This window comes from Lepus europaeus, chromosome 2 (genome assembly GCF_033115175.1).
Source record: "Lepus europaeus isolate LE1 chromosome 2, mLepTim1.pri, whole genome shotgun sequence".
NCBI lineage: Eukaryota > Metazoa > Chordata > Mammalia > Lagomorpha > Leporidae > Lepus > Lepus europaeus.
The window spans coordinates 77,578,199-77,604,775 of record NC_084828.1 but is presented as its reverse complement, the minus strand read 5'-3'; the positions used below and the strand labels follow the sequence as shown (position 1 = coordinate 77,604,775).

The 26,577-nt window shown below is 35.1% G+C and overlaps 1 protein-coding gene and 1 pseudogene across 4 annotated transcripts in view; both read right to left on the bottom strand.

Moving 5' to 3' along the window:
• Nucleotides 1-26,577, bottom strand: part of STXBP5L (syntaxin binding protein 5L) — a 443,316-nt gene that overhangs the window by 176,777 nt on the left and 239,962 nt on the right. For all 4 annotated transcript variants that reach the window (XM_062208715.1, XM_062208727.1, XM_062208721.1 and 1 more), the window contains 4 exons: nucleotides 20,058-20,212; nucleotides 13,184-13,256; nucleotides 4,155-4,302; nucleotides 1,483-1,550 (listed from right to left, as the gene is read on the bottom strand). In XM_062208715.1, coding sequence (XP_062064699.1) covers nucleotides 1,483-1,550; nucleotides 4,155-4,302; nucleotides 13,184-13,256; nucleotides 20,058-20,212 — 444 coding nt within the window. The remainder of the gene's footprint in view (nucleotides 1-1,482; nucleotides 1,551-4,154; nucleotides 4,303-13,183; nucleotides 13,257-20,057; nucleotides 20,213-26,577) is intronic.
• LOC133777145 (ATP synthase F(0) complex subunit C2, mitochondrial-like) lies at nucleotides 21,187-22,525 on the bottom strand (annotated as a pseudogene).

Below are 26,577 nucleotides of genomic sequence, written 5' to 3'. Positions count from 1 at the left end.
GCCATATTTTTAGGGCATGTTTGATAGTCACAAATTATTTTAACTTAATTCATCAGAAAATGTTTTATTTCTCTTTATTTCCTGAAAGATTTTCACTGGGTACATGATTCTGGGCTGACAATTCTTTTCTTATATGAAATACAGCCAGGTCTTCTTCTGGTCTCCAGGGACTCTGATGAGAAATCTGATGTGATTCAAATTGGTTTTGTGCTATTCTTAAGGTATCATTTTTTCCTTGTAACATTCAAGATGGTTTTCTCTTCATGTTTAGTGTTCAGAAATTTGATTGTGATATATGTTAACATGGATTTCATGGGGTTTTCTCAGCTTCTGGAATCTGCAGTTTCATATGCTATGCTAAATTTGGCAAATTTTCATATAGTTATTTCCTTGAATAAATTTGCAGCCCTCCGTTTTTCTTCTCTTCTTCACTTGACATTTACTGCCACAATGGATAGGTAATTATGGCTTATCATTGCTGCTGAAAGTGGCAGAAATTCTGGAACCTCACATGGTCCCTATGGACAATATAATGGAGGACTTTTGCCCAGAAAGATTGATATAGTCTCCTTATGAGGCCTTTTCTGACCTCTGGGGAAGTTGGAGCACCTTGTTACAGCTTGAGAAGGTGATGGTCTAGGTTCCCCAGTCAGCTTTGGCTGCAGTCGGTTAGGCTGTGAGCACAGTGGGATGTGGTCAAAGTTGTGTGTGTGTGTGTGTGTGTGTGTTTCCTTTTCTGTGCCCATTTGCAGTTCTAGATTACCAGTTTGTAGAGCTCCCATTCTTGGATACTTGAGGCAGAGAGAAAACCCAAGAAGCTCATTATCATGTTGTTCTTTGGGATTTGGGGCCCTACCTATTGAAACATTTATCCTATTTTCCCAGTTCTCTTATATTTGTCTTACGTATAAAGCCAAAGATTTTTAGTTGTACTTAGTAGGAAGAATTGGGAAAAGTATATTTAATACTCTATCTTGCCATTAACAGAAATTCCCATTATTTTTCAAAATTTCATATTTTTCTTTAGGTGTATCTCTCTTTTAATTCCTAATATTAGAACATGAAGTGGGTTGATATACAGAGTAAAGATACTTCTGGTGTCATAGCTTTGAAGCATACTTTCAGTAATTACTTGATAGGGAAATAAATCAGTGATTCTTGGATTGCTGGCAATCAAGAGATACTGGTAATATTCTCTGATTTCCATATGAATTCTTCCCTGACTAATCTTCATGATCTTTCCCTTTTCATTTTCTCCTAATGATATAATTTATACTTAATTCTTTTTAAGAATAGTTATATGTTTCCAGTGGTTTTATTCTATCTTCCATGAATATGATAATCTTTATGTAGAATCTATTTCATAAATTTTTCCTTTTAGTTAAACTGTTAATCTACATAGACATAATTATGGAAAAGTGTTGAAACTGAATAAAGATATTTTGTTGATGAATTCTTAACTCATTAACACACTGCACTTACCCAGTAATAATAATTTCTGGATATGTTTGTGCTCCAAGGTTCCAAGCTCCCCCACTGATTGGCCACTCCTAAACAGATTATATAGAAAGAACATGTAAATTTTCTTTTTTAGTTTGAATGACTCAAATGTAGAAAATATTTTTTAACTTTTATTTACTAAATATAAATTTCCAAAGTACAACTTTTGGATTACAGTGGCTTTCTCCCCCCTTAAACTCCCTCCCACTCACAACCATCCCATCTCCCGCTCCCTCTCCCATCCCGTTCACATCAAGATTCATTTTCAATTATCTTTATAAACAGAAGATCAATTTAGTATATACTAAGTAAAGATTTCAACAGTTTTCACCCATCCAGAAACACAAAGTGTAAAGTACTTTTTGAGTACTAGTTATACCGTTAATTCACATAGTACAACACATTAAGGACAGAGATCCTACATGGGGAGTAAGTGCACAGTGACTCCTGTTGTTGATTTAACAATTGACACTCTTGTTTATGGCGTCAGTAATTACCCGAGGCTCTAGTCATGAGTTGCCAAGGCTATGGAAGCCTTTTGAGTTCGCCAACTCCATTCTTATTTAGGCAAGGTCATAGTCAAAGTGGAAGTTCTTTCCTCCCTTCAGAGAAAGGTACCTCCTTCTTTGATGGCCCCATTCTTTCCACTGGGATCTCACTCGCAGAGATTTTTTTTTTTTTTTTTTTTTTGCCAGAGTGTCTTGGCTTTCCATGTCTGAAATACTCTCGGGGCTCTTCAGCCAGATCCGAATGCCTTAAGGGCTGATTCTGAGGCCAGAGTGCTGTTTAGGACATCTGCGATTCTATGAGTCCGCTGTGTATCCCGCTTCCCATGTTGGTTCGTTCTCTCCTTCTTAATTCTATCAGTTAGTATTAGCAGACACTAGTCTTGTTTATGTGATCTCTTTGACTCTTAGACCTATCATTATGATCCATTGTGAACTGAAATTGATCACTTGGACTAGTGAGATGGCATTGGTACATGCCACCTTGATGGGATTGTATTGGAATCCCCTGGCACGTTTCTAACTCTACCGTTTGGGGCAAGTCCGATTGAGCATGTGCCGAACTGTACATCTCCTCCCTCTTATTCCCACTCTTATATTTGATTTGACAGGGATCACTTTTCAGTTAAATTTAAACACCTAAGAATAATTGTGTGTTAATTAAAGAGTTCAATCAATAGTATTAAGTAGAACAAAACAACATACTAAAACGGATAAAGTATTAAGTTGAAAATATTTTAAAATAATAAAAGTTTCACTTAAATAGTTGTGAAATAATCAAGAAGAATTATGGTTTTCAATTTTTCATTGAACAAGCACTTCTGCATGCATAAGTCTATCTCCTTTAATATGGATTTTAACCAGAATTAGCATTCACATAAATAAATCAAGTATTTTAAATTGTACAAACCCCATGAAATATGTGGAAATATATATAATGAAAAAACTATGTGCAGATTTCAATTTTTTGGCCTCAGAATAGTTTAGGGTTTCATTTTTTTTTCACAGACTTTTTGAAGTATTCTTGTACAGTGTTGCTACATGTATCACACAGTTTGCATACTACCACATGATTGTGGTGCAAGTTGACACAGAATAATATGTAAATGATGTGTCTTGGAGTTGTCTATCCCAGCAGCCCTGGGAAAACAACAGATGTTGGCTTCTGCCAGGGAGAGTCTTAATCTATATTCTGATGGTTTCAGTTTGGGTGTCAAATAAGAGTGTTAGAGAAAATAACCACAAATATTTCTTTATTTACACAGTGAAGAAAAATTCATGGACCTGGGGTAGTCACACTTTGTCTTACATAAGAATCACTAAGGGGAATTTTTTTTTTTTTTTTGACAGGCAGAGTAGACAGTGAGAGAGAGAGAGAGAAATGTCTTCCTTTTCCGTTGGTTCACCTCCCAATGGCCGCTGCGGCCTGCGTACAACGCTGATCCAAAGCCAGGAGCCAGGTGCTTCTCCTGGTCTCCCATGTGGGTGCAGGGCTCAATGACTTGGGCCATCCTCCACTGCACCTCCGGGCCACAGCAGAGAGCTGGACTGGAAGAGGAGCAACTGGGACAGAATCCGGGGTGCCGGTGCTGGCGCCGGCGGCAGAGGATTAGCCTATTGAGCCGCGGTGCTGGCCACTTAGGGGAATTATTAAAACCCACATTGCCCTGATGCAGCCCTGGTTTCTGGTTTTGTTAGTCCAGGTCAGCTTGTCTAGTAGTCGTGGATGGGGTACTTTTTATTTTTTGATTGGTGTGTATATATATATATATATATACACACACACATACATACATATATAAAATGTATAATGTGGTGTTTCAATACATGAATACATTGCATTATGATCAAACTAGAGTATGCTATCTATCATTCATTTATTATTTCTTTGTGGTAAAAAACACTGAAAATCCTATTTCCCAATTATTTGGAAATACACAATAGAGTGACCATAGAGTGCAATAGAACAACAAAACTTGTTCCTCCTACCTAATTATAACATTGTACCCATAGACTATTCTCTTCCCATTTCCTTTGCCCCTTCCACTCCCTATTCTTTTCTAACTACTATTCTGCTCTCAACTTAATGATATCAACATTTTAGATTCCACACAAGTGAGATCATTCGTCTATAATTGCTGCTTTTACCTTAGTGCTGTATCCTTGTTTTTTATGCTTGACTCCTATAGAATAGAGTACTAGAATCAAATCCGGAGGGCAATCAGCAAAGTATGCTGTGCATGTAACTGGTGATTCATGAATATCCATGGGATATGGATTTTCAAAGATTGGAAAACTAATAGATAAAGACAATATATTAGAGTCATTTTACAAAGATAAAAGTTATCAGATAATACTCACAATGTAAGCCCTAAAATGTTTCTAGATATTTATCGTAAATTCAACTTGTTTTCAAGTACTATAAGATAATATCAAAAGTAATGTTCCTTTTAAATAGTTCTATGAAAATATAATACTAATATTGGTAAGATTTTAACAAATAAAAAATATTCTTTCCAGAATTTCAACATTGAAGTCAAGTTGTATTTAGAATATGGATACAAAGAATTGTAATAAACTTAAAATATTATGCAACAATGACAATTTCTTTAAAATTATACCAACTAAGTACTTTATGTAAAACTTTACCTAATTACTTATTAATATTATAATATCAGTAAATTCTAAGGTTTTTCAAAGGGAGGCATTCACACAGGTAAGTTTTTTTTCTTTTTCGTGGCAGTAATTTAAACATGTATGTAATATGTGGGTGTGTGCATGTGAATGAATATGGTTTATAAGTCATTTCCTATGTAAACCAGAAACTGATGGAAGGAAGACTTTCAGATAATTTCATATCCTCAAGCATACTATAACTTTAGAAAATATATGCATATGAAAGAAAATGAAAAATTCTTAGAATCTTAATATATCTAAGAACTTTTCATGTTCTAGGTGCTATTTTAGGAAGAAATGAACTTTAATATATACTATATCTGTTTCAGGACTCAGTGATAATTACATTATTTCTGAGATTGCATGAGGTGACAATTATTATAAGTAATATTCTCCTAATAATATCAGGAATCGAGATTAGGACTTCAATCTCCAAGGAATATAGTGTGTATGTGTGTTATGGTATCTATGGGCATGCCTGCTTGTGTATTGGCAGGGTTCTCTTTCTAGTAACTTGAAATGCTCCAGATGGTAGTCTGGTAGAGAAAAGTGTAAGTCATATTTAGCAAATAACAAATAGGAAAAAGTGGATAGGTCAGAGATTTCCTGTTTAAGAGGAAAAATTATTAACATTACTGAGATCTAAGAATTAGAAGTAAGAAGCATGAATCACCTTGAAAAGCAGATATAGAGGATTCCAAGATTGTAGAATAGGGAGGGAGCTTACTGTAAATGTAGGGGAAGATAGTTTTTAAAGATGGAGAGTGGAAACTCTAGAGGAAACTCCACTCAAATTAGAGGGACACTGGATCTATGCCGAGGGTGTGGATGCGCACAACTTAGTATGCCAGCAGGTGAGAGCCTCAGCACCAGCTTTGGAGTGAGGTGAAATCAGACTGCAGCAGTCTAAGCCACTGGTGATAAAACTTCGGGAAAGCCTGGTGTGAGTCTGACTAGGAAACCGTGTGGGGACAATGTACCTGCCAACCTAGAGGGGAAAAAATGAGGCATGTTTCTCTCTCCTTGAACACCTGGCACTGGTGTCCTGTAACTAGCCAGGAGAGGGTGGGCACCATTTTGAATAAACATAACAGCTGCACCAGCTTGTGCCCATAAGCCCAGCAACCAGCTGAGAAGAAATGCCCAAGTCTGGTTGGGAGAATTGACAGGGGGGTGGGCTCTCAAGACTTGTGTGCTGGAACTGTGAAAACACTGTGACTGTGTAGAAGAGTCTTTGGGTAGTCTCTGTGGGTGGCTCCATATACTCAGGGCTCCCTAATTCCTGGTGAGGGTCATTATGGCAGAATCTGTTGTCAATTGAGGACTGCACAGATCCTTTATGTGGTTCTTGTGGCAGCCCAGATGAATACTGGGCACTAGCCTGGGCATTGGCCTCCTTGGAAGAGAGGAGGTAAGCGTGAGGTTACTCCAACAGAGCTGATCAAACATGCCCTCTGATAAAAAAAAAAAAATGAAGGCGATATACCATGTCCAACGTGAGTGTCACCTTGGATACTCCCCTTATTCTGGAGCACTGAACATAACTCCCTGGCCACACCTAGCACACACCTCTGAGTAATCACTGAAAGAACAGACACTCCTTAAAGCCACAGGGACACGGTGCAAAGATAAAAGCAATCACAGGGAAAAAAATCCCAAGTATCTCCACGAACGCCTAAAAATAAATAAGGAAGACAAAATGATGCCACAAAAGAAACACAACAACACTTCAATATTAGACTGTGAACATGAAGAGACTGAATAAATGCCAGAAACAGAACTCCCCAACTCTCCACAGTAAAACAAAGAAAAATTCTAAAATTGGCATGTCAGAAATGCCAGATTACTTTCAGAGGATCTCCAATTAGAATCACAACTGACTTCTCATCAGAACCCCTACAGGCTAGGAGAGAATGGTGAGATATATTCTAATTTTTATTTATTTATTTGTTTGACAGAGTTATAGACAGAGAGAGAGAGAGAGAGAGAGAGAGAGAGAGAGAGAGGTCTTCCTTCTGCTGGTTCACCCCCAAAAGGCCGCTATAGTCAGAACTGTGCCGATTCAAAGCCAGGAGCCAGGTACTTCTACTGGTCTCCCTTGCGGGTGCAGGGGCCCAAGCACTTGGGCCATCCTCCACTGCCTTCCTGGGCCATAGCAGAGATCTGGACTGGAAGAGGAACGGCCGGGACTAGAACTAGTGTCCTTCTGGGATGCTGGTGCCGCAGGTGGAGGATTAACTAAGTGAACCACTGAGCCAGCTCCAGTATTCTAATTTTAAGAGGAAAAAACTGTCAACCCAGAATACTGTACCCTGCAAAGCTCTCATTTATGAATGAGGGTGAAATAAAAACCTTCCATAACAAATAGAAATTAAAAGAATTTGTCACCACCCATCCAGCCTTACAAAAGATTCTTAAGGATGTAATACAGAAACACAGAAACAATATCATCACTATGAAAGGAAGAGAAGGCAGAAAATCTCCCAGTGAAAGTACACCAGAAATCCAAAGTAAACAATAGGAATATTTATGGAAAAATGGCAGGGCAAACTCACTACTTATCAATAGTTCCCATGAATATAAATGGCTTCAACTCTCCAGTTAAAAGACACAGATGGTAGAATGAATTAAAAAACAAAACTCACCAATTTGCTGTCTACAAGAAACACATCTCATTTAAAAAGATGCACACATACTGAAAGTAGAAGGATGGAAAAAGATATTCCATGCTAAGAGAAACCAAAGAAGAGCTGTTGTAGCCATCCCAAGAGCAGACAAAATAGACTTTAACACAAAAATTGTTAAAAGAGACAAAGAAGGGCACTATGCAATGATTAAGTGATCAATTCACCAGGAAGATGTGACTATTATAAATCTATATGTACCTAATTACAGGGCACCTGGCTATTTAAAGAAATATTAATGGATCTAAAGGGAGACACAGATTCTGATACAAATATATTTGTATATATTATATTATATTGTATATATAGAGTGTATGTAATGAGGACTTCAATAGCTCACTTTTAGCAATGGATACACCAACTAGACAGATAATCAGCAAGGAAACAACAGTTAAATGACATTATAGACCAAATGGACCTAATGGATATCTACAGAATTTTTCATCCTACAGTTGCAGAGTACACATTCTCCTCACCAATGCATGAAACTTTCTCAAGTATAGGCCATATGCTAGGCCATAAAACAAGCCTCAGCAAATTCAAAAAATTGAAATCATACCATGCAACTTTTCTGACCACGATGGAATGAAGCTAGAAACAACTCAAGAATCTCTAGAAGATATGCAAACACATGGAGACCAAACAATATGCTCCTGAATGACAGTGGGTCATACAAGAAATCAAAAGAGAAATAAAAATTTTCTAGAACTGAATGAAGACAATACAACATACCAAAACTTATAGGCTACAGCAAAATCAGTATTAAGAGGAATGTTTATTGCTGCGTATATTAAGAATTTGGAAACGTACCAAATAAATGAACTGTCAATACATCTCAAGAACATTAAAAAAAACAAGAGCAAGCCCAACCACAAATTATTAGGAAGAAACAGTTAAAATTGCAGAATAAACAAAACTGAAACAAAAAAAATATAAAAGACCTGTGAAATGAAGGAATAGTTTTTTGAAATAAACAAAATTGATACACCATTGGTACAACTATCCAAAAAAAGAGGAGAACAAAATCAATAAAATTAGAGATGAAAAAGGAGATGTAACAACAGATACCACAGAAATAAAAAGAATCATCAGAAATTACTACAAAGAGCTGAATGCCAACAATTCAAGATACCTAGGAGAAATGGATAGATTCCTGGACACATAAAACCTACCTAAACTGAGTCATGAAGACATAGAAAAACCTAAACAATAACCAAGATGGAGATTTCATTAGTAATAGACTCTCCTGACAAAGAAAAGCCCAGGACCAAATGGCTTCACTGCTTAATGCTACCAGACATTTAAGGAAGAACTAACTCCAATTCTTCTCAACCTATTCAGAACAATTGAAAGGGAGGGAATCCTCCCAAACTCCTACTATAATGTCAGCATCACTTTAATTCCTAAACCAGAACAAGATACCACAGGGAAAGAAAGCTGGACACCAATATGTCTGACAGATATAGATATAAAACTCCTCAACAAAATACTAGTTAATCGAATCCAACAACACATCAGAAAGATCATTCACCTGGACCAAGTGGAATTTAGCCTTCGTATAATGGGGTGGTTCAACATTACCCAATCAATAAATGTGATACATCACATTAACAAACAGAAGAACAAAAATCATATGATTATCTCAACAAATGCAGAGAAAGTATTTGATAAAATACAACATGCTTTCATGATGAAAACTTCAAGCAAATTGTGTATATAAAGAATATTCCTTAACACAATTAGCGCAATTTATTACAAAACCCATGGCCAGCATCTTATGGAATAGGGAAGAGTTGGAAGCATTCCCACTATGATCCAGAGCCAGACAAGGATACTCTCTTTTACCATAACTTTTCAATATAGTCTTGGAACTTTTATCAGAGCCATTAGGCAAGAAAAAAAAATCAAAGGGATAGAAATTCCATTGGAGGAAGTGAAATTATCACTATTTGCAGATGACATGATTCTATAAACAGGGGATCCAAAAGAATCCACTAAGAGACTATTGGAACTCACGAAAACATTTATTAAAGTGACAGGATATAAAATTAATATACAAAAATCAATAGCCTTTGGATACACAGACAATGCCATGGCTGAGACGCAACTTCTAAGATTAATCCCTTTCATAATAGATGAAAAAATATTAAATACCTTGGAATACATTTAACCAAGAGGGTTATGATGAAAATTACAAAATGTCAAAGAATGAAATAGAAGAAAACACACAAAAAATGGAAAAATGTTCTATGTTTGTGTATTGGAAGAATTAATATCAAAATGTCCATACTACCAAATGCAACTTACAAATTCAATGCAATCACAGTCAAAATATGAAGGAAATGCTTCTCAAAACCAGAAAGAACAATGCTAAAATTAATACAGAAATACAAGAGATCCCAAATTGCTAAAGCCATTTTATAACAAAAACAAAGCTAGAAGAACCACAATGCCAGATTTCAAGACATACTAAAAGGCTATAATAATCAAAACAGCCTGGTACTGGCACTAAAACAAACATGTAGACCAATGGAATGGAACAGAAACTCCAGAAGTCAATCCATGTATCTACAACCAACATCTTTGACAAAGGAGTTAAAATCATTCCCTGGAGAAAGAATCATGTTCAACAAATTGTGCTGGAAAAGTTTGATTTCCTCATGCAGAAGTATGAAACAATACCCCTATCTTACATATTATGGAAAAATGAACTTAAAATGGATCAAGGACCTAAATCTATGACCTGATAGCATCAAATTATTAGAGGAGAACATTGGGGAAAGTCTGCAATACATTGGCATAGGCAAAGACTTCTTGGAAAAAGACTCCAAAAGCTCAGGCAATCAAAGCCAAAATTGACAAGTGGGATTGCATGAAGCTTAGAAGCTTCTGTAATGCAAAGGGAACACTCAGTAAAGAGGCAACTGACAGAGTGGGAGAAAATATCTGTAAACTATGCAACTGATATAGAGTTAATATCCAGAATCTATCACGAGCTCAAGAAACTCAACAACAACAACAACAAAAACCCCAAATAATCCAGTTAAGAAATGGGCACAGGACTTGAACAGGTATTTTTCTAAAGCGGAAATTCAAATGGCAAACTGACACATGAAAATACGCTTAGCATCACTTTCCATCAGGGAAATGCAAATCAAAACCACAGTGAGGTTTCACTTCACACCAGTTAGAATGGCTCCCCTACAGAAAACAACAACAATAAATGTTGGTGAGGATGTTGGAAAAAAGGTACCCTCATCTACTGTCAATGGGTATGTAACCTAGCACAGTCATTGTTGAAGACAGTATGGAGATACTTCAGAAATCTGAAAACAGATATACCATATGACCTATCCATCCCACTCCTGGGAATTTACCCAAAGGAACTGAAATCAGCATATGAAAGAGTTATCTGTACCCTCATGTTTACTGCAGCTCAAATCACAATAGCCAATATACGGAATCAACCAAGCTGTCCATAAACAGATGACCTTAAAGAAAGTATGCCATAAATACATTATGGAATACTACTGAGCCATAAAAAATGAGATCCTGTCTTTTGCCACAAAATGGATGCAAGTGGAAACCACTGTACTTATTGAAATAAGATAGTCAAAAGGGAAAAAACCTTATGTTTTCTCTGATCTGTGGTAATTAAGAGGAACAAAAATGTATAGGAAATAAAAATTTCAAGATTCAATGATTGTTTACAGCCCTTGCCTCTATTATCCAAAAGTGTTTTCTTCTTACTATTTGTTGAACTTTTATTGTACTGTAGGGCTAATCTTATGCATATACAGTAGAATGAAAGTAGATCATTATAAAAATTGAGAGAGAGAAAATAAGAAAGGAGGAGAACAAAGTCTGGGAGTATGGGTGGGAGGGAGCATAGGATGGAAGTATCACTATGTCCCTAAATCTGTATATATGAAATACATGAAATTTACATATCTTAAATAAAATTAAAAAAAGAATATAGATGTCAACTTATAAAACTGGTGTTGTGGAAATGGAAATGAAAGTATGTATCTCAGAAACCAAGGGGCAGAAAACATTGCAATCCTAATGTTGGCCTTCACATGGAGAATTTAATGAACTAAAAGAAAGTAAAAAGGGAGGGATGGAAGGAGGAGGAATCTGCAAAGGACTCCAAGTCCACAACTTGTTTTACATTTAATGTATCTGAGAGAAAACTATTTGGAGGGAAAGAAAACACATTCAATTTTGACAAGCTCCATCTCATGTAATATACAATGACTTGGGGAAGTCATATAAGTTTCAAAACATGATGCTAAAGCAGGTGAAATGTTAGATAAAAACTTGCCAAAAAAGTCAATTCACATAGTTAGATAATGAAAAGTATAGTTTATTTGTATAAAAAAGTTTCATATGATCCCCATTTCACCACAATAACAACAATTTAAAGCAAAAGTATAAGTGTGTGCATGCTGAAGAAAGTGAGCATTAAAAGGAAAGTATGGCAGGACTTGGAGAATGTTAGACAAATGGACAAGGTATTAGGAACCAAGAAATATCACACAGAATGAAGAACTGAGTACCAATGAGATCAGAAAAATATGTTAATAAAACTTATATTAGAACTTCTTAGAGTAAGAAGCATAAATTCTTGCATGTATATAAAATTCAATTAAGTTTAATGGGCAGCTAGGTAGAATTCATTATACTGACCTTATGGTCCAATTATAAATCCTTTTCAAAATGTAGATATTATATAATGTAAGTTAGCAAAAATTTAGTTAATTTACAGATTTAGCTAATTTAGGTCTTACATTTACAAACTATATGGAAAGTATAATTAAGAGTATAATTTATTCAACAAAAATTTACTGAGAGTTAACTCCACACGAAGATTCAATCTTCTCTTCATGGAGTCTACAGTTTAGTACAGAGATGATCTTTAACACCAAATGGAAATTGCATGTGTCTCAAAAGCTAAAAGAAAGAAATGCAGGGGTTATGAGATCCTACACAGGGATACTTGACCAAATTAAAGAGACAAATAGAGATTTATTTTTAATTTAGAGGTAGCATCTGAGTTGAGATTCATACAAATAATATGTTGATAGGAGAAAAGGAAGGGAAGATTACTGTAGGTAGAGAAGAGAGAATGTAAAAAATTTTGTTGTAGATAAAAGGGGCTAAAAGAAGGATCTAGAACTTATAATCAAAAATTAATTTCATGTCTATCATCATTTATGTAGCAGGAAGATAGTGCCCATCAATTTCAAGTCTACTTTAGCTATCAATGTAAAGGAGTGGAGAGTACCATTGTGATACTGTGATAGCAGTATTCTATATTTCTTTCAATCACCTACAAAATAATGTAAAACAAAAGAAAAGAAGGTTCTATATTCCCTGTCCCTGAGATTTTGGACTTCTGTATTGTATGCTGAGGTTCAATAATACTTTCACCAAGTATAATTTTCCTTTAGTGAATTTTCCTCTAATCAATAGACTAGAAGATAGCCACCCATTAGATTGAACATGTTTCCTTATAACTTCTTTAGTTTAAAGACTCTCCAGAAATTTGATTAATTTTGTATCTTGAATCTCCAAATGCTCTTGTCTAAAAATCAGGTGCTGCATTTGAGATGTCTTACAATTTTTTTAGTGTTAGCCAAAGTTTCCCGATTTAGTTGTCAACACTCAAAATTGCACTTCTGTAATTTTAGCAAAATACTATTCACATAAATAATATCTACCATCCAAAAAATACTAATGCCAAAATGTACCTCTGCACCTTAATTGTAACAAATAATATTTTAAAATATAGCTATCTGTACATGGACAACTTACTTGCTTTGTGTCAGATCAACTACAATGAGATCTTTTTCCAGAAGCACCACTACAGCATAGGGTTCTTGAAATTCTAAAAGTAAAAATAAAAAATTGAAATGTTTTCATACTATATATTTTATAAAATAACAACCTTATATTACCTTTATCTCCTACACAAATGTTGAATGACTTGAGAAGACCAAAATAAGAACCAAATAAGAATAAAGAGTACTTTTTAGGGCTGGCGCCATGGCATAGTAGGTTAAGTCTCTGCCTGTGGCACCAGCATCACATATAGGTGCCGGTTCAAGTCCCGGCTTCTCCTTTTCTGATCCAGCTCTCGCTTATGGCCTGGAAAAGCAGTGGAAGATGGTACAAATGCTTGGGCCCCTACCCCAACGTGGGAGACCTGGAAGAAACTCCTGGCTTTGGATTGGTCCAGCTCCAGCTGTTACAGCCATTTGGGGAATGAACCAGCAGATGTAAGACCTTTTTCTCTGTAACTCTACTTCTCAAGTAAATAATCTTTTAAAAAAGGAGAGCACTTCAAAAATGTTGTGATTCTCAAATTTAATGTTAGATCACTACAGAGAAGAAGAAAAAAATTAGAAACTGAATAATATACTGTTAATTATGTCTTGATAATCATGGGATAGTGAAGGTAGATTATATGAAATAAGTGAGGCTGTAAGCTTCATTTCACAAACATTATTTTATAATGTCAGTAATTTGGAGCTAACTGTATATATCTTAAATTGAGAATAATACAACATATGATGACCTATAATAATTTGTTTTGTTAAAAATTTATTTATTATTTATTTTAGAGAGAGAGAGAGAGAGGGAGAAACATCTTCCATCCCCTGGTTCAGTCCTCAAATGGCCACAATGACTGGGGCTAGGCTAGGTGGAAGCCAAGAGCCAGGAGCTTCCTCTGGGTCTCCTACTTGGAGACACGTACGTGCATGTGGGCCATATTTTTGATGTTTTCCTAGGCCCTTTAGCAGTGAACTAGACCATAAATGGAGCAGGCGGGACTGCAACTGGTGCCCATATGGGAAGCCGACATGCAGCCCACAGCTTTAACCTGCTGAGCCGCAGTGCTGGACCCTAACAAATAAATTCATATACATCTTGTACTGAGGAAATAATTGTTTCTCTGGGATATCTCCTTATGAAAGCAAAACTGTATATACTAAAAAGTTTTCTTTCAATTTAATGTGACAATACATATTTATACATCATTTGTGCCTAGTAGATACATTTAAAAAAGCAGAGTATGAGGATAGTCTAAGATTTTCAAGTTCCTAAAATTTAATCTTTCTCTCTGTTCTGATATTTTACAGAAACTATTTAAAGAATAAAAAAACATATGGAGAACAAGGCTAACAAGATGTTTAGGATATGCAAAAATGTTCCAGAGATGTTTACAAATCATGAATAAATAAACATTAAGAATTTTAAAAAGTAACGTGAGGAGCCAGCACTGTGGCACAGGTATCCCCTGTGGGTGCCAGTTTGAGTCCTGGATGTACCACTTTTGATCCAGCTCTCTGCTAATGTGCTTGGGAAAGCAGTGAATTATGGCCCAATGCTTGGACCCCTGCACCCACATGGAAGAAGCTCCTGGCTTCGGTCTAGTCCAGTCCTGGTCATTGCAGCCAACTGGGGAGTGAACCAGCAGATAGAAGTTCTTTCTCTGTCTCTTCTCTCTATAAATATACCTTTCAAATAAATCTTTAAAAATAAATAAAAAGTAGTGTGAACTATGAAAAAATAAAAAGCATAATGATATAAACATGATTTGTGGTTGTGTTGTATTAATTTTGAGTAGGTAAAGCAGTTATTGTTTTCCATATGCAATAAATAACTGGTAAGGGAAAGCTACAGTGAAAGAATTATTTTCAAATTAAGGAAAGTGATATTTATAGAAAATATTTTATATTCATGACATTTGATTATCAGTGGCTACAGAAGGTATCATTATTTTTCCATTTTACGGAGAAGACCTTTTATGTCCAAAGAGGTAAAGAAATTGACACAGGGCTATGCCACAAGCAAGTGAAGGAGCTAAAACTTTAATTCAGGCCTTCTGACTATAAATTCCATCTTGCTTTCATGTAACAGCAATTTCTACTAACTGTTTTGGAAAGTTTTCAATCCTAAACTCAACAATCACTTGGAAGGGATTTGATTTAAGAGGATGGGATATTAAAATACTGCAATAAAGGCCTTCATAGTCCTTCCATTCCTGAAAATCTACAGAGTCTATTTGTATTTATGTCTATAAATCACACACATGTGAGAAAAACTAAAAACAAAAAATAAGAAAACACAAACAAAACCCTGAGAAAGAGCAGGCATGCACTGTTGTTTGGGCATATATCTATGTGATGATAGCTATTAGTCTGCATGCTCTTTGCTGTCCAAAGTGTTCTGAAACTCAGACTTTTTAAAGTTTTATTTATTTATTTATACAAAGAGAACAAATTTCATCACTACAGTTTTAGAACATAATGGCGCTTTGCCATTTCTCCTTCTTCCTTTCTTATTTTTCTTTAATTTTTGCTAGAACAAACTTCCAATTTACTTTATAACCACAACCTTGATCCTCCACTATAAAAAGAATTCAACAATAAAAAGTAGAAAGGCCACTGTTCCTCAGGATTATAGACAAGGACTATAACTAATAATCAAATTTCAAGAAGTCAATTTCACTCATACATTACTTTTTTGTACTTCATATATTATCTGCCTCAAATCAGAAAGAATATATGATATTTATCTTTTCAAAATTGGCTTATTTTACTAAGCATAATGGTTTCCAATTGCATATATTTTGTTGCTAAACACAGAGTTTCATTTTTATGGCTGAATAGAATTCCATTGTGTATAAATACCACATTTTCTTTATCTAGTCATCAGTTGATTGTCATCTGGATTGAGTCCATATCTTAGCTATTGTGAATACAGATGCTATAAAATGGGAAATAGATAACTCTTTCATATGCTGATTTCATACTCTTTGGGTAAATTCCCAGGAGTGGGATGGCTGAGCCCTATGGTAGATCAATTTTCTCAAATTGAGACTTTCTACTTTCTATCTCTTAAATTTATAAAACATTTTTCGTTTTCTTTTTATTTTTATACAGGTTACTTTTTAGTTTTAAATTTTGATTATTTTTAACATTTTACCACAATGAGTTCATCTGCAGACATTATATACATACATATATATGCTATTTTTTCTTGAAACAGAGATACTAACATCATAAAGTGGGGGATTTGTGACAATTATTATAATGTGCAGGTAAGAAGGTTATATAGTCATTTATATGGTATAATTCAGTAAAGCAATATTTAGAATTCTATATGATTTTTCAACACATCTGGGTGATATTTTGCTTTTCAGTATGAAGAACAAAGGGGTTCCATATGACTAGTTATTTCCTCTTTGCCTTTTCTCCTCTTTAGGTATATCACTGTTTAGGAAAGAAATGCTATAAAAATGGGAAAGCTGAGACACAGTCCTGAATGAGCTAAATTCATAAATAGATAAACTATAATTTTAGGCAAATTGCATACATTTTAGATTATTGTTAGCCCTTTTCAAATAATACAAACTGACAGCAGAAGACTCACCTTTATAGCAATATGCTGTGTACTATGATGACCAGTGAATGAAAAGATTTCCTTAGCAGTCAATGTTAGAGTCAATTCTATGGCTACTATTTACAAAGGGCAAATCAGTTATCTTTTTGACCTTCAATTTCTTTCCCATTGAAATGGCACAATGATAACTGCCTTAGGTTGTTATGGAGGACAGATAAAACAATGTATATGAAAATGGTGAAAGCAAAGCCTAGGACATAGTAGGTGCTCAATAGGTAAAAACTGTACTATTTCCTTTATTACATTGGTTTATTTCTGAACAGGCTCAGTTTTTAACTGTAGCCCTCAATGGAGTGAAAAGCTCTATTATAATTACTATTTTTAAAAAATAAACTAATTATTATGTATGGGGTTGGAGAGGAATGGATACAGTTAAATCTAGATGTGAAACAAATTCTGATTATAGTCTGTTAATTATTCTGGGCAGTGCCACCTCAGTTAAAAGCACTGAAGTATTTGTGCTCTTTGAGAAATAAGTTAATTGTCAGATGTCATAAATGTTTCAGCAATAATAAAACATTAAAAATGTGTTTTATCTAACATATGCATAACATTTATCACTATGTGGCTGTACAGAAGGCTGAATTTATATATTTGATAACATGAAATTAAAATTATACAGCAAGTGAAAATAAAGTAAAAAATTGCCTGTTGGGTATGCTGTGTTTAATACAAAAAGGAGATCATGTACACATAAATAAATGAGTACACATTTGCATGTGCACGGATACATAAGAAACTTCGTTACACTGCCTCTGAAAAAGGGCATGAGAAATTTCATTTTATACAGCTGTGCACAGTCAGGTTTTTTCCTGGTATTTTCATGTATTAACTGTTTTAATAGTTGGATACATTTAAATAGTTAATAGAACAAATTTGTATTTTACTGAGCAAAGTTAAACTACTTCTAGCTCCTGAGAAATGAAAAATTTGATCTTCATTATCACCTCCCTGAAAAACAAATATTTATACATGTGACATGGAAGTGAATAAGTATGATTATAGTTCATTTATGTGTTATTAAACATCATTAGAAATTGTCTCAATATCTCCACTGATGTGCAGAAATTTACATACACAGACATGAAGTGTTTTATCTTTGCAGGCACACATTCAGTTCCTATTCCTGGCATATCTTCCTTAAGGCTCTTAATAGGAGGCATTTTCTTAAGCTTGGCTTTTCATCTTCTATTCTTTCTTATTTTATTCTATCATTGTTCATTCTCATTATCCCCCAAAACACTTTTTTTCTGATGATTTATAAATAAATATTGTAAGATTTTTTCTTTTTGTTTTCTAAATAACTACTGATTCAGTTTCGTCTCACCTTTCTCTCTTTCCAAAAATTGCTAGTATTGCATGTGAAACCATATTCTTAAAATATGTAGTTATCTCATCTATCATGTCACTCCCTAGACTAGTAGTTCAACAAATTCAATAGGTTTTTTCTCATTCGACTCCTTCAGGTAGTACTCTGCTTCAGGCCTTGATCAGTTTAAATGCACATTACAAAAGTCTCCCACTGGAATCTGGAACTTCAGATTTCAGTGCTTTCCTTCAAACCACATATTTCTTTTTGGCAAATCTTACTAAACTATTGCTTTCATTTTAATGTTTCCTCAAAATTCCTCTGTTTGATTCTCTACTTCCAAACATATCCAAAATGATTTCAATTTTTCTCAAAATTGATTTCACACTATAAAACTTCAGTTTCTAAAACTGTTAGTCAATATCCTTTCCAAGGCCTACTAAATCCAGTTTCTCCATGAAGCTTTGCATGAATATTTCAGTCATTAACCATTTAACTAGTCAATAAATTGCTACATTATTTATACTTGAACCATAAAACTCAGCATTTAATTAAGGTTTTACATTATTTAAACAAATCATAATTATCTTACTCATCTAATCAGATTTTATGTACTATATCAGAGGTCAGTTTCATATGATTGTGTTCAACCAGTCTATTTTGTACTGATGCCATGTAAGTATTCAATTAATATTTGTTGATTAATTGACAACATACATGATTTGCCTGTCTCTATTAATTCTGGAAATAAAATGCTACACTTATTATAATTTATCCTATTTTTAATATGAAAATAATTTAAAATAGATTTAGTAATATAACTCAGAAAATATATTTCTTTATGGTTTACAAAGTATGTTTGCTTGAGTTTCTAATAATCATGTGGGGATGATACTATTATTTTCATTCTACAATGATAAAACATTGACAAATATTAAGTGATTTACCCAAGGTCACATACCTAGTGATAAGGCTAAGTAAGAAATCCAAATATTCTCTCCTCATGTGCAGTGCTCTTTCCCCAGTGTCTACATGCTCCCTCTTGAAAATTACTAATGTGTATACAAGCCATTTTTTATCAATAATCAACTCTTATTTCCTTTTTATGTTTTCACTCTTGTCATTTTTAAAGAGTTCATTAGTAAAATATTTCATTGTCAACTGATTTGATTATACAGTTTGCATGAGTTTAGTTTTATTTTTAGCTAGCCAAGTTGAATGAAGAGAATATACTTGACAGAGCAGGTGGGTATCAGGAAAAAACCGAGAGCCCAGTCTGCATTCAGACTGGAGTTTTTAGATATATGGGTATGAGTGCAACATTTCCCAGAATAGTTTTTAGGTTTACAGGATGGTAAAAAAAAATGTAGGCACCTCTCTTATAATTATTCTCAAAACTGAAATAAATTTCTAACCACACATCAGCAATCCTGGAGTAATCAGAGGTGCTGCAGTTGTATCTGAAACAAAGCCGGGTTTGAAACAGATACAGCATCACCAGAGTTACAGATCACTGATACCAGGTAAGTGCTTTAACTTTGATTGGCTTTGGAATGGGATGGGTGGAGCTGGACTAGGAGAGACTATTAGGAGACCTCAGTTTCCCCAAGTGATTTCACCCCAGACCCCTATCCGATCCTCCCAGCTCAGCTTCCACCATCCTTATCAAAGTTTAAAGCACTCACCTGAAATTAGAACCTGAAACGCCAGCACTGCCACACTACATGTGTCTTATTTCCAGTCTGTCAAGTAGGTACAATTGCAGACCTGCTCCAGCACCTGTAGTTCACAGTGTTGTACGACAGTGGACATCTGCTGCCAAACTGAAAATATTTAACCTTAATTTTGTTAAGAACTTGTCATTTCAAAAAATGATTTTGCAACATTAACGGTTTCGCTTTAGTTACTTACCGTTTGGATAGGGTGTTTCACATAAAGTTAGAAATTCAACAATAGGATGATCCATTTCAAGCACTGTAATTGCTTTTCCATGCATGATGGTTAAACTTGGTCTTCTACAAGCTTTGTCATAGGACAGCCCACCAGAGAATATTATGAATGGTTCACTAAACAGGAAAAGAACATTAATGAGACTGTGAAGTTCATTCAAGATGATGACACAAAGTCACAGGACTGAACCTTTAAAGAACATGCTTGGTGGGAATTATATATAATGTAATTTAACAGGCACAAAAGACTTTCCTGGTCCCCAAATTCTCACTCTACAACCTACTATTCCAGCATTTCTCCTTTGCTGGATGCATATTCTCATCATTAAAATAACTAATGGATTATGCCAACAATGTTTGTGTAGGACTAGGAAATATCAGTGAAGTTGGAGAGCAGTGGAAATGTTCACTAACTCTTCACATAAATTGGTTGGTTCCCTAACTTTGAATCACACCCATTAGAATTAGTCTATATTAGAATTTCAGATTAACTATGTGGCATTTGAGGCCCAAATGTGTAAGAAACAAAATGTGACAATGGAAAGCCCAGAATGTTAGACAGTAACAAAAATTCAAGATAGTGGACTTTCTGTAGTTATAATATAAATATAGAGAAGGCTAGCATGCAAGGCAAAAAGAGTTCACCAAAGGTAAGTATAATCTCCTCAACTGTACCTATGACCAACCAGCTCTAATTATCTTGCTTAATTAACTTCAAACAATTATTTTGGTCTATTACTTTGTAAGATACAATTGGGTAGTAGAGTGGGGTTAGGATTACTATAATATATTATAGCTGTCTGAAATTTATTAAACAGCTTGTTTATTTTTCTTTTTATCAAAATCAATACCTCTATATTTCTACTGCATGTATCCAAAAGAAAAAAAGTGCTATGAAGTATTTTCAAGAAGCAAATACTAAATTGAAAATATTCTTCTCTAAAAAAAGTTTTTACAGTATTTATTTGTTTTCCCTCTGTCAGACCCTTAGCCACTTTCCCCAGGTCGCCTGGGAAGTTACAGGAAAAGGAACATAGAGGGAAGACGAGGCACAGGAGAAACAACAACTTTGAGAGGTGGAGACAACTCTTTCACATGGCAGACAGGATGAGACAGGCCACCATCAGGCAAAAACACCCCATGCTCTTCCAGAGGGCAAAGCCCAGAATCACGCAGAAGAGCTGCTGCATCCAAAGAGGGTTCCCGGCATAACCAATTATGAGACTCCCCAGTATAGCCCCAATCCCAGCCCCAGGGCCAGCTACCCCAATCATGATGGCCCTAGACCCCAATGAACTTGACTGCTGTGCCAATGTCCCTTGAGATGGTGCTAGTTTGGAAACTATGGTCCTGGAGGAATGAGGACAGGGGACACAGGACTGCCAAGAAGCTCAGGCACTCATTTGTCAGTTACTCAGGTCTTCTGAGCACCAATGCAGCTGTGAGGTGCTCCTGACCAAGGATGGAGTAGAGACCAACTGGGAGCAGGCATACAGTGTCAGGGTGTGAGGGGCTGTATCACAAAGAGTTGCTCCCAGCAGAGAAGACAGAGTCTAAAAAAGTTTTCAAACAGAACTAGCCTTTCAGTCTATTAAGTTCTTTGAGAATATGCTTCCTTTAAGACTTCCACCTGTGTGCTAAATTGAAGAATATACTTGTTTTGAGGAATCATTCTATAATTTACCTTCTTTTTCTATTTTGTACTGTGGACAAACATTTGCTAATCTTATTCTGATTATATAACGATCAAAAATTTTAAAGTTTCTATCAAATCCTACATAAAACTTACATATATAAACTGAATTTTTTTTAATTCTGTCATAATATTTTGACATATTTGAGTTGTAAGCACAATAAGCTAAGATGTTCTAACTTACTTCCCCTGAGTTCTTCATTGTCTGATTTGAGTGTTAGTCTTGCATCTATCATTTTACATAGTAAATGACCATACCATTAATGATGGCAATAACAATCATGCTTACTTTATCCACAAAAGATACATTTATATTATTAAGCTTTTTGCACATTTAAAAAGTATTTCTAATTTATAAAAATATATTTCTAATATTTATAAAGCAGTATATGCTTTTATACATTTGTTAGTGAGTTTGGATAAAAGACTGTGACTTGGAGAATGTATTATCTTTTCATAAGTGTTAAGTGTAATTATCTTTTGGAATTTCCTCTCATTATCTAGTATTAATCGAAAGACAGAATAAGGAGCAATGTACTTTTCCTTTTTTTATACACATTAGAAAAATGTTCTAATACTCTAATACAGGAAGAGTTCAACACTTCCGTTCCAACAACACTGCATCAGAAAACATTGGGCCTGGAGTTCATTATTGATACATACTTCACTCTCTGTAAACTACTGAATGACAGAATGAAAAGTTACTTCGCCAGAAAAATGCTCAGGGAACTTTTCATTGCTGGTTTTATTACATATTTAATTATCACATTAAATCCTCATAGGTACTGTATTTATTCTGTTAATGAAGTTAAGTATCAAGCAGGAAAACCCAAAAGAAAATTGAGATCTACCAGACTCCAGAGTCTATATTCCTAAATACTAATATATGCTATGTCTGGTAATATAGCTACAATTTACTTAATGCTTTCAATGTGACATATATTTTGTTATATGTATACACAAAGTAACTTTTATGTAGTCCTCAAAGCAACCATAATAAGGAAAGTATTAATTCCATTTTGTCTATAAGGAATCTAGGAATAGCAAGTTAAATACCTTGTTAGTGAATGTCATGACAAACATTTAAACCAGACTCTATATCCTGTATCTTTCATATATAGTTTAATATTTGTTCTTCAATAAATAAATAAAATTAATAATTTGACAAGTACTTTCAAAACTACAACTTGAGAAATTTTATATTTCTTTCCAAATATTAAAGATTGAGAAATGATAAATAAGTTTATTTCTCAAATTTATTTCTCAAATTTATTTAATTACAGCTCCCCCTTTCCCCCCTGAATCCCATTACAGATTAAAGTAATGCAGTTTGATAGATGCTGTACCACACCAAACTGCCTCATCTACTATTTAATATGAGTACAAATCCATCTATTAGGGAACATGCATCAAATGGTTTCTTATAAAAGAAATTTAAAAAACATAACTGACAAGTCTTCATACATATAATATTAAAAATTAACAAATTATCAACAAATTGGACGACTCTTAAATGTATTATATTGAATGAAACAAACTAAATTTAAAAGATTACATAGTAGGGATCCTAAGTTGGTGGAATAGGGAATGAAGAACTGTGCTAGGACAGGGAAAAATACTTTTAAAAAAAAGTGTAGAAGGCACACTTTCAGGGGAGAATTAGGGAGAAAACTGCAGTGGAAATTCTATGGTAGGAAGAGGAACTCTGTGGACCTGTGTAGAAGGTGCAGACATGCAGCATGAACACAGATACAACATGTGACTCCAACAGCCAAGAGCCAGAGAAGGCACCAGCTTGGAGATAGAGTTGAGATCAAATTACAGCAACCTGTAGTGATATAGCCAGAGGGACAGTGTGGCAAGAGTCCAGCCTGGATATTCAATCTTTGGAAATTTTTCAGTCATACCAAAAAAAAAAATTGAAAAATTAACACACAGTAATTGGAGATTTATGGACTCTATCAACCAACCCAACATACAGGTCTTATGAGTTCCTAAAGGTGTGGAAAGACAGAAGGGACTAGAAGACATATTTAGTGAAATAATCAAAGAAAACTTTCCCAATTTGGAGGAATAAATGGACGTCCAAGTACAGGAAGCACACAGAACTCCTAATAGACATGACCTGAAAAGATCTTTACCATGTTGCACTACAGTCAAACTTTAAACAATAAAACATAGATAGATTCTAAAATGTACATGAGAGAAACACAAAATTACTTTCAGAGGATCTCCAATTAGACTTACAGCTGGCATCTCATAAGAAACTCTACAGACTAGGAGAAAATGAAGAGATTCAAGAGAAAAAATAGTTAACACAGAATACTGTACCCTGCAAAGTTCTCATTTATGAATGAAGGTGAAATAAAAACTTTCCATAACAAACAGAAATTGAAAGAATTTCTCACCACTCATCCAGCCTTACAAAAGATGCTTAAGGATATGGTATACATAGAAACACAGAATGATAGTCATCATTATGAAAGAATATGAAAGCAAAAATCTCCCAGCAAAAGTACAAAGGAAACCAGAAGTAAACAATAGGAATATGTACAGAAAAATGGCAGGGCCAACTTGTTACTTATCAATAGTAATCTTGAATGTAAACGGCCAAAACTCTTTAGTTAAAAGATACAGAAAGGCTGAATGGATTAAAAAACAGAATACATCTATTTGCTGCCTAAAAGAAATACATCTCACCAACAAAGATACACACAGACTGAAAGTGAAAGGATGGAAAAAGATATTCCATGCTAAAAGAAAGCAAAAAAGAGTTGGTATAGCCATCCTAACGGCAAACAAAATAGATTTTAACACAAAAACTGTTAAAAGAGACAAAAAGGGCACTGTGCAATGATTAAGAGATAAACTCGACAGGAAAGTGTGACTATAAAAAAACATAAATGACCTAATTACGGGGCACGTGGCTATTTAAAAGAAATGTTAGGGGTTGGCACTGTGGCATAGAAGGTAAAGCTGCCGCCTGAAGTGCCAGCATCCCATATGGGTGTCGGTTCAACACAGCTGCTCCACTTCTTCTTCCTTTTTTTTTTTCAAATCTGCATATATTATGATGCAAAGGAATGCAAAATGGACATTTTTTTATATGGCTATGTGACAAACACTGTTAGAAAAAACATAAGGTTATGTAAACTCCATAGGTGATATCTGTGGGTAACTTTTTTGAGCTTTTAAAAAGCCCCTTGGTTTCATATGCCTGATGGAGTTACAAGCCTGGGAATCACCATGGTTTGCTGCTGCAAATAAAATTAAACTGCAGTTTCTCCCAAAGTCCCAAAATGAACCATATAAGCAAATTAGTAGAAGTAGGTACTTGAGTATGTGACTGGAGAATTAGCAAGAAAAACTGTCCAGTACAGATCATGGACAGTAGTCGAAAACAGGGCTGAACTCTGGTCACAGAGATGATTTGGTTTCTCTGCATGGGGTCTTTACAACTTGAACTTGAGCTTTTGTAACTAGGCTGTCACATTCCTTGCTTTTCTCATTGGTTGCCTGGGTGATTCCTGGATGCATTTGAGATTCCTGGAAAGCTGTAGCGTTCTCCTTTTCTCGTACAAGAAGTTGGCTTTCGCACTTGGAGGCAATGTCACAGGCAAGGACTCCAGTAAATTACTTTGTTATCTTTTGGAAAAGTAGTGGTATTTCTTGGGAAAACAGATCCATTTAAGACAAATCTTCTTCCTTTTTTTAAAGATTTATTTTATTTGTTTGAAAGGCAGAGTTACAGAGAGAGAGAGAGAGAGAGAGAGAGAGAGAGAGGAGGAGAGAGAGGAGGAGGAGGAGGAGGAGGAGGAGAGAGAGAGAGAGAGAGAGAGAGAGAGAGAGAGAGAGAGAGAGAGAGAGAGAGAATATCTTCCATCCTCTGGTTCACTCCCAAAATGGCTGTAAACGGTCAGTGTGGGCCAAGGTGAAGCCAGGAACCAAGAACGTCATCTATGTTGTCTCCCACATGCGTGCAGAGGCCCAAGCACTTGGGCCATCGTCTGCTGCATTCTCAGGCACATTAGCTGCTCCACTTCTGATCTAGCTCTCTGCTATGGCTTGGGAAAGCAGTGGAAGATGATCCAAGTCTTTGGGCCCCTGCACTTGCATGGGAGAAAATAAGGAGGCTCTTGGCTTTAGATCAGCGCAGCTCTGGTTGTTATGGCCAACTGGAGAGTGAACCAGCAGATGTAAGACCTCTCTCTGCCTCTTCTTCTATCTCTGAGTAACTCTGACTTTCAAATCAATAAGTAAATCTTTTTAAAAAATAAAAGAAATGTTAATGGATCTTAAGAGAGACTCAGACTCCATATAATAGTAATTGGGGACTTTAATGTCCCACTTTCAGCAATGGACAGATCAACCAGACAGAAAATTGACAAGGAAACAAAGTGACACTATAGACCAAATAGACCTATCAGATATCTACAGAACTTTTCATCCTACAGTTGCAGCATATACATTCTCCTCACTAGTGCATGAAACTTTCTCAAGGATAGACCACATACTAGGCCATAAAACAATTCTCAGAAATTTTTTAAAAATCAAAATTATACCATGCTTCTTCTCTGACCACAATGCAATGAAGTTGGAAACAACTCAGGAATCTCTAGAACATATGCAAATACATGGAGACTGAACAATATGCTCTCGAATGAACAGTGGGTCTTATAAGAAATCAAAATAGAAAAAAAATTCTAGAAATGAAGATGACAATAGAACATATTAAAACTTACAGGATACAGCAAAAGCAGTGTTAAGAGGAAGGTTTATAGCAATTAGT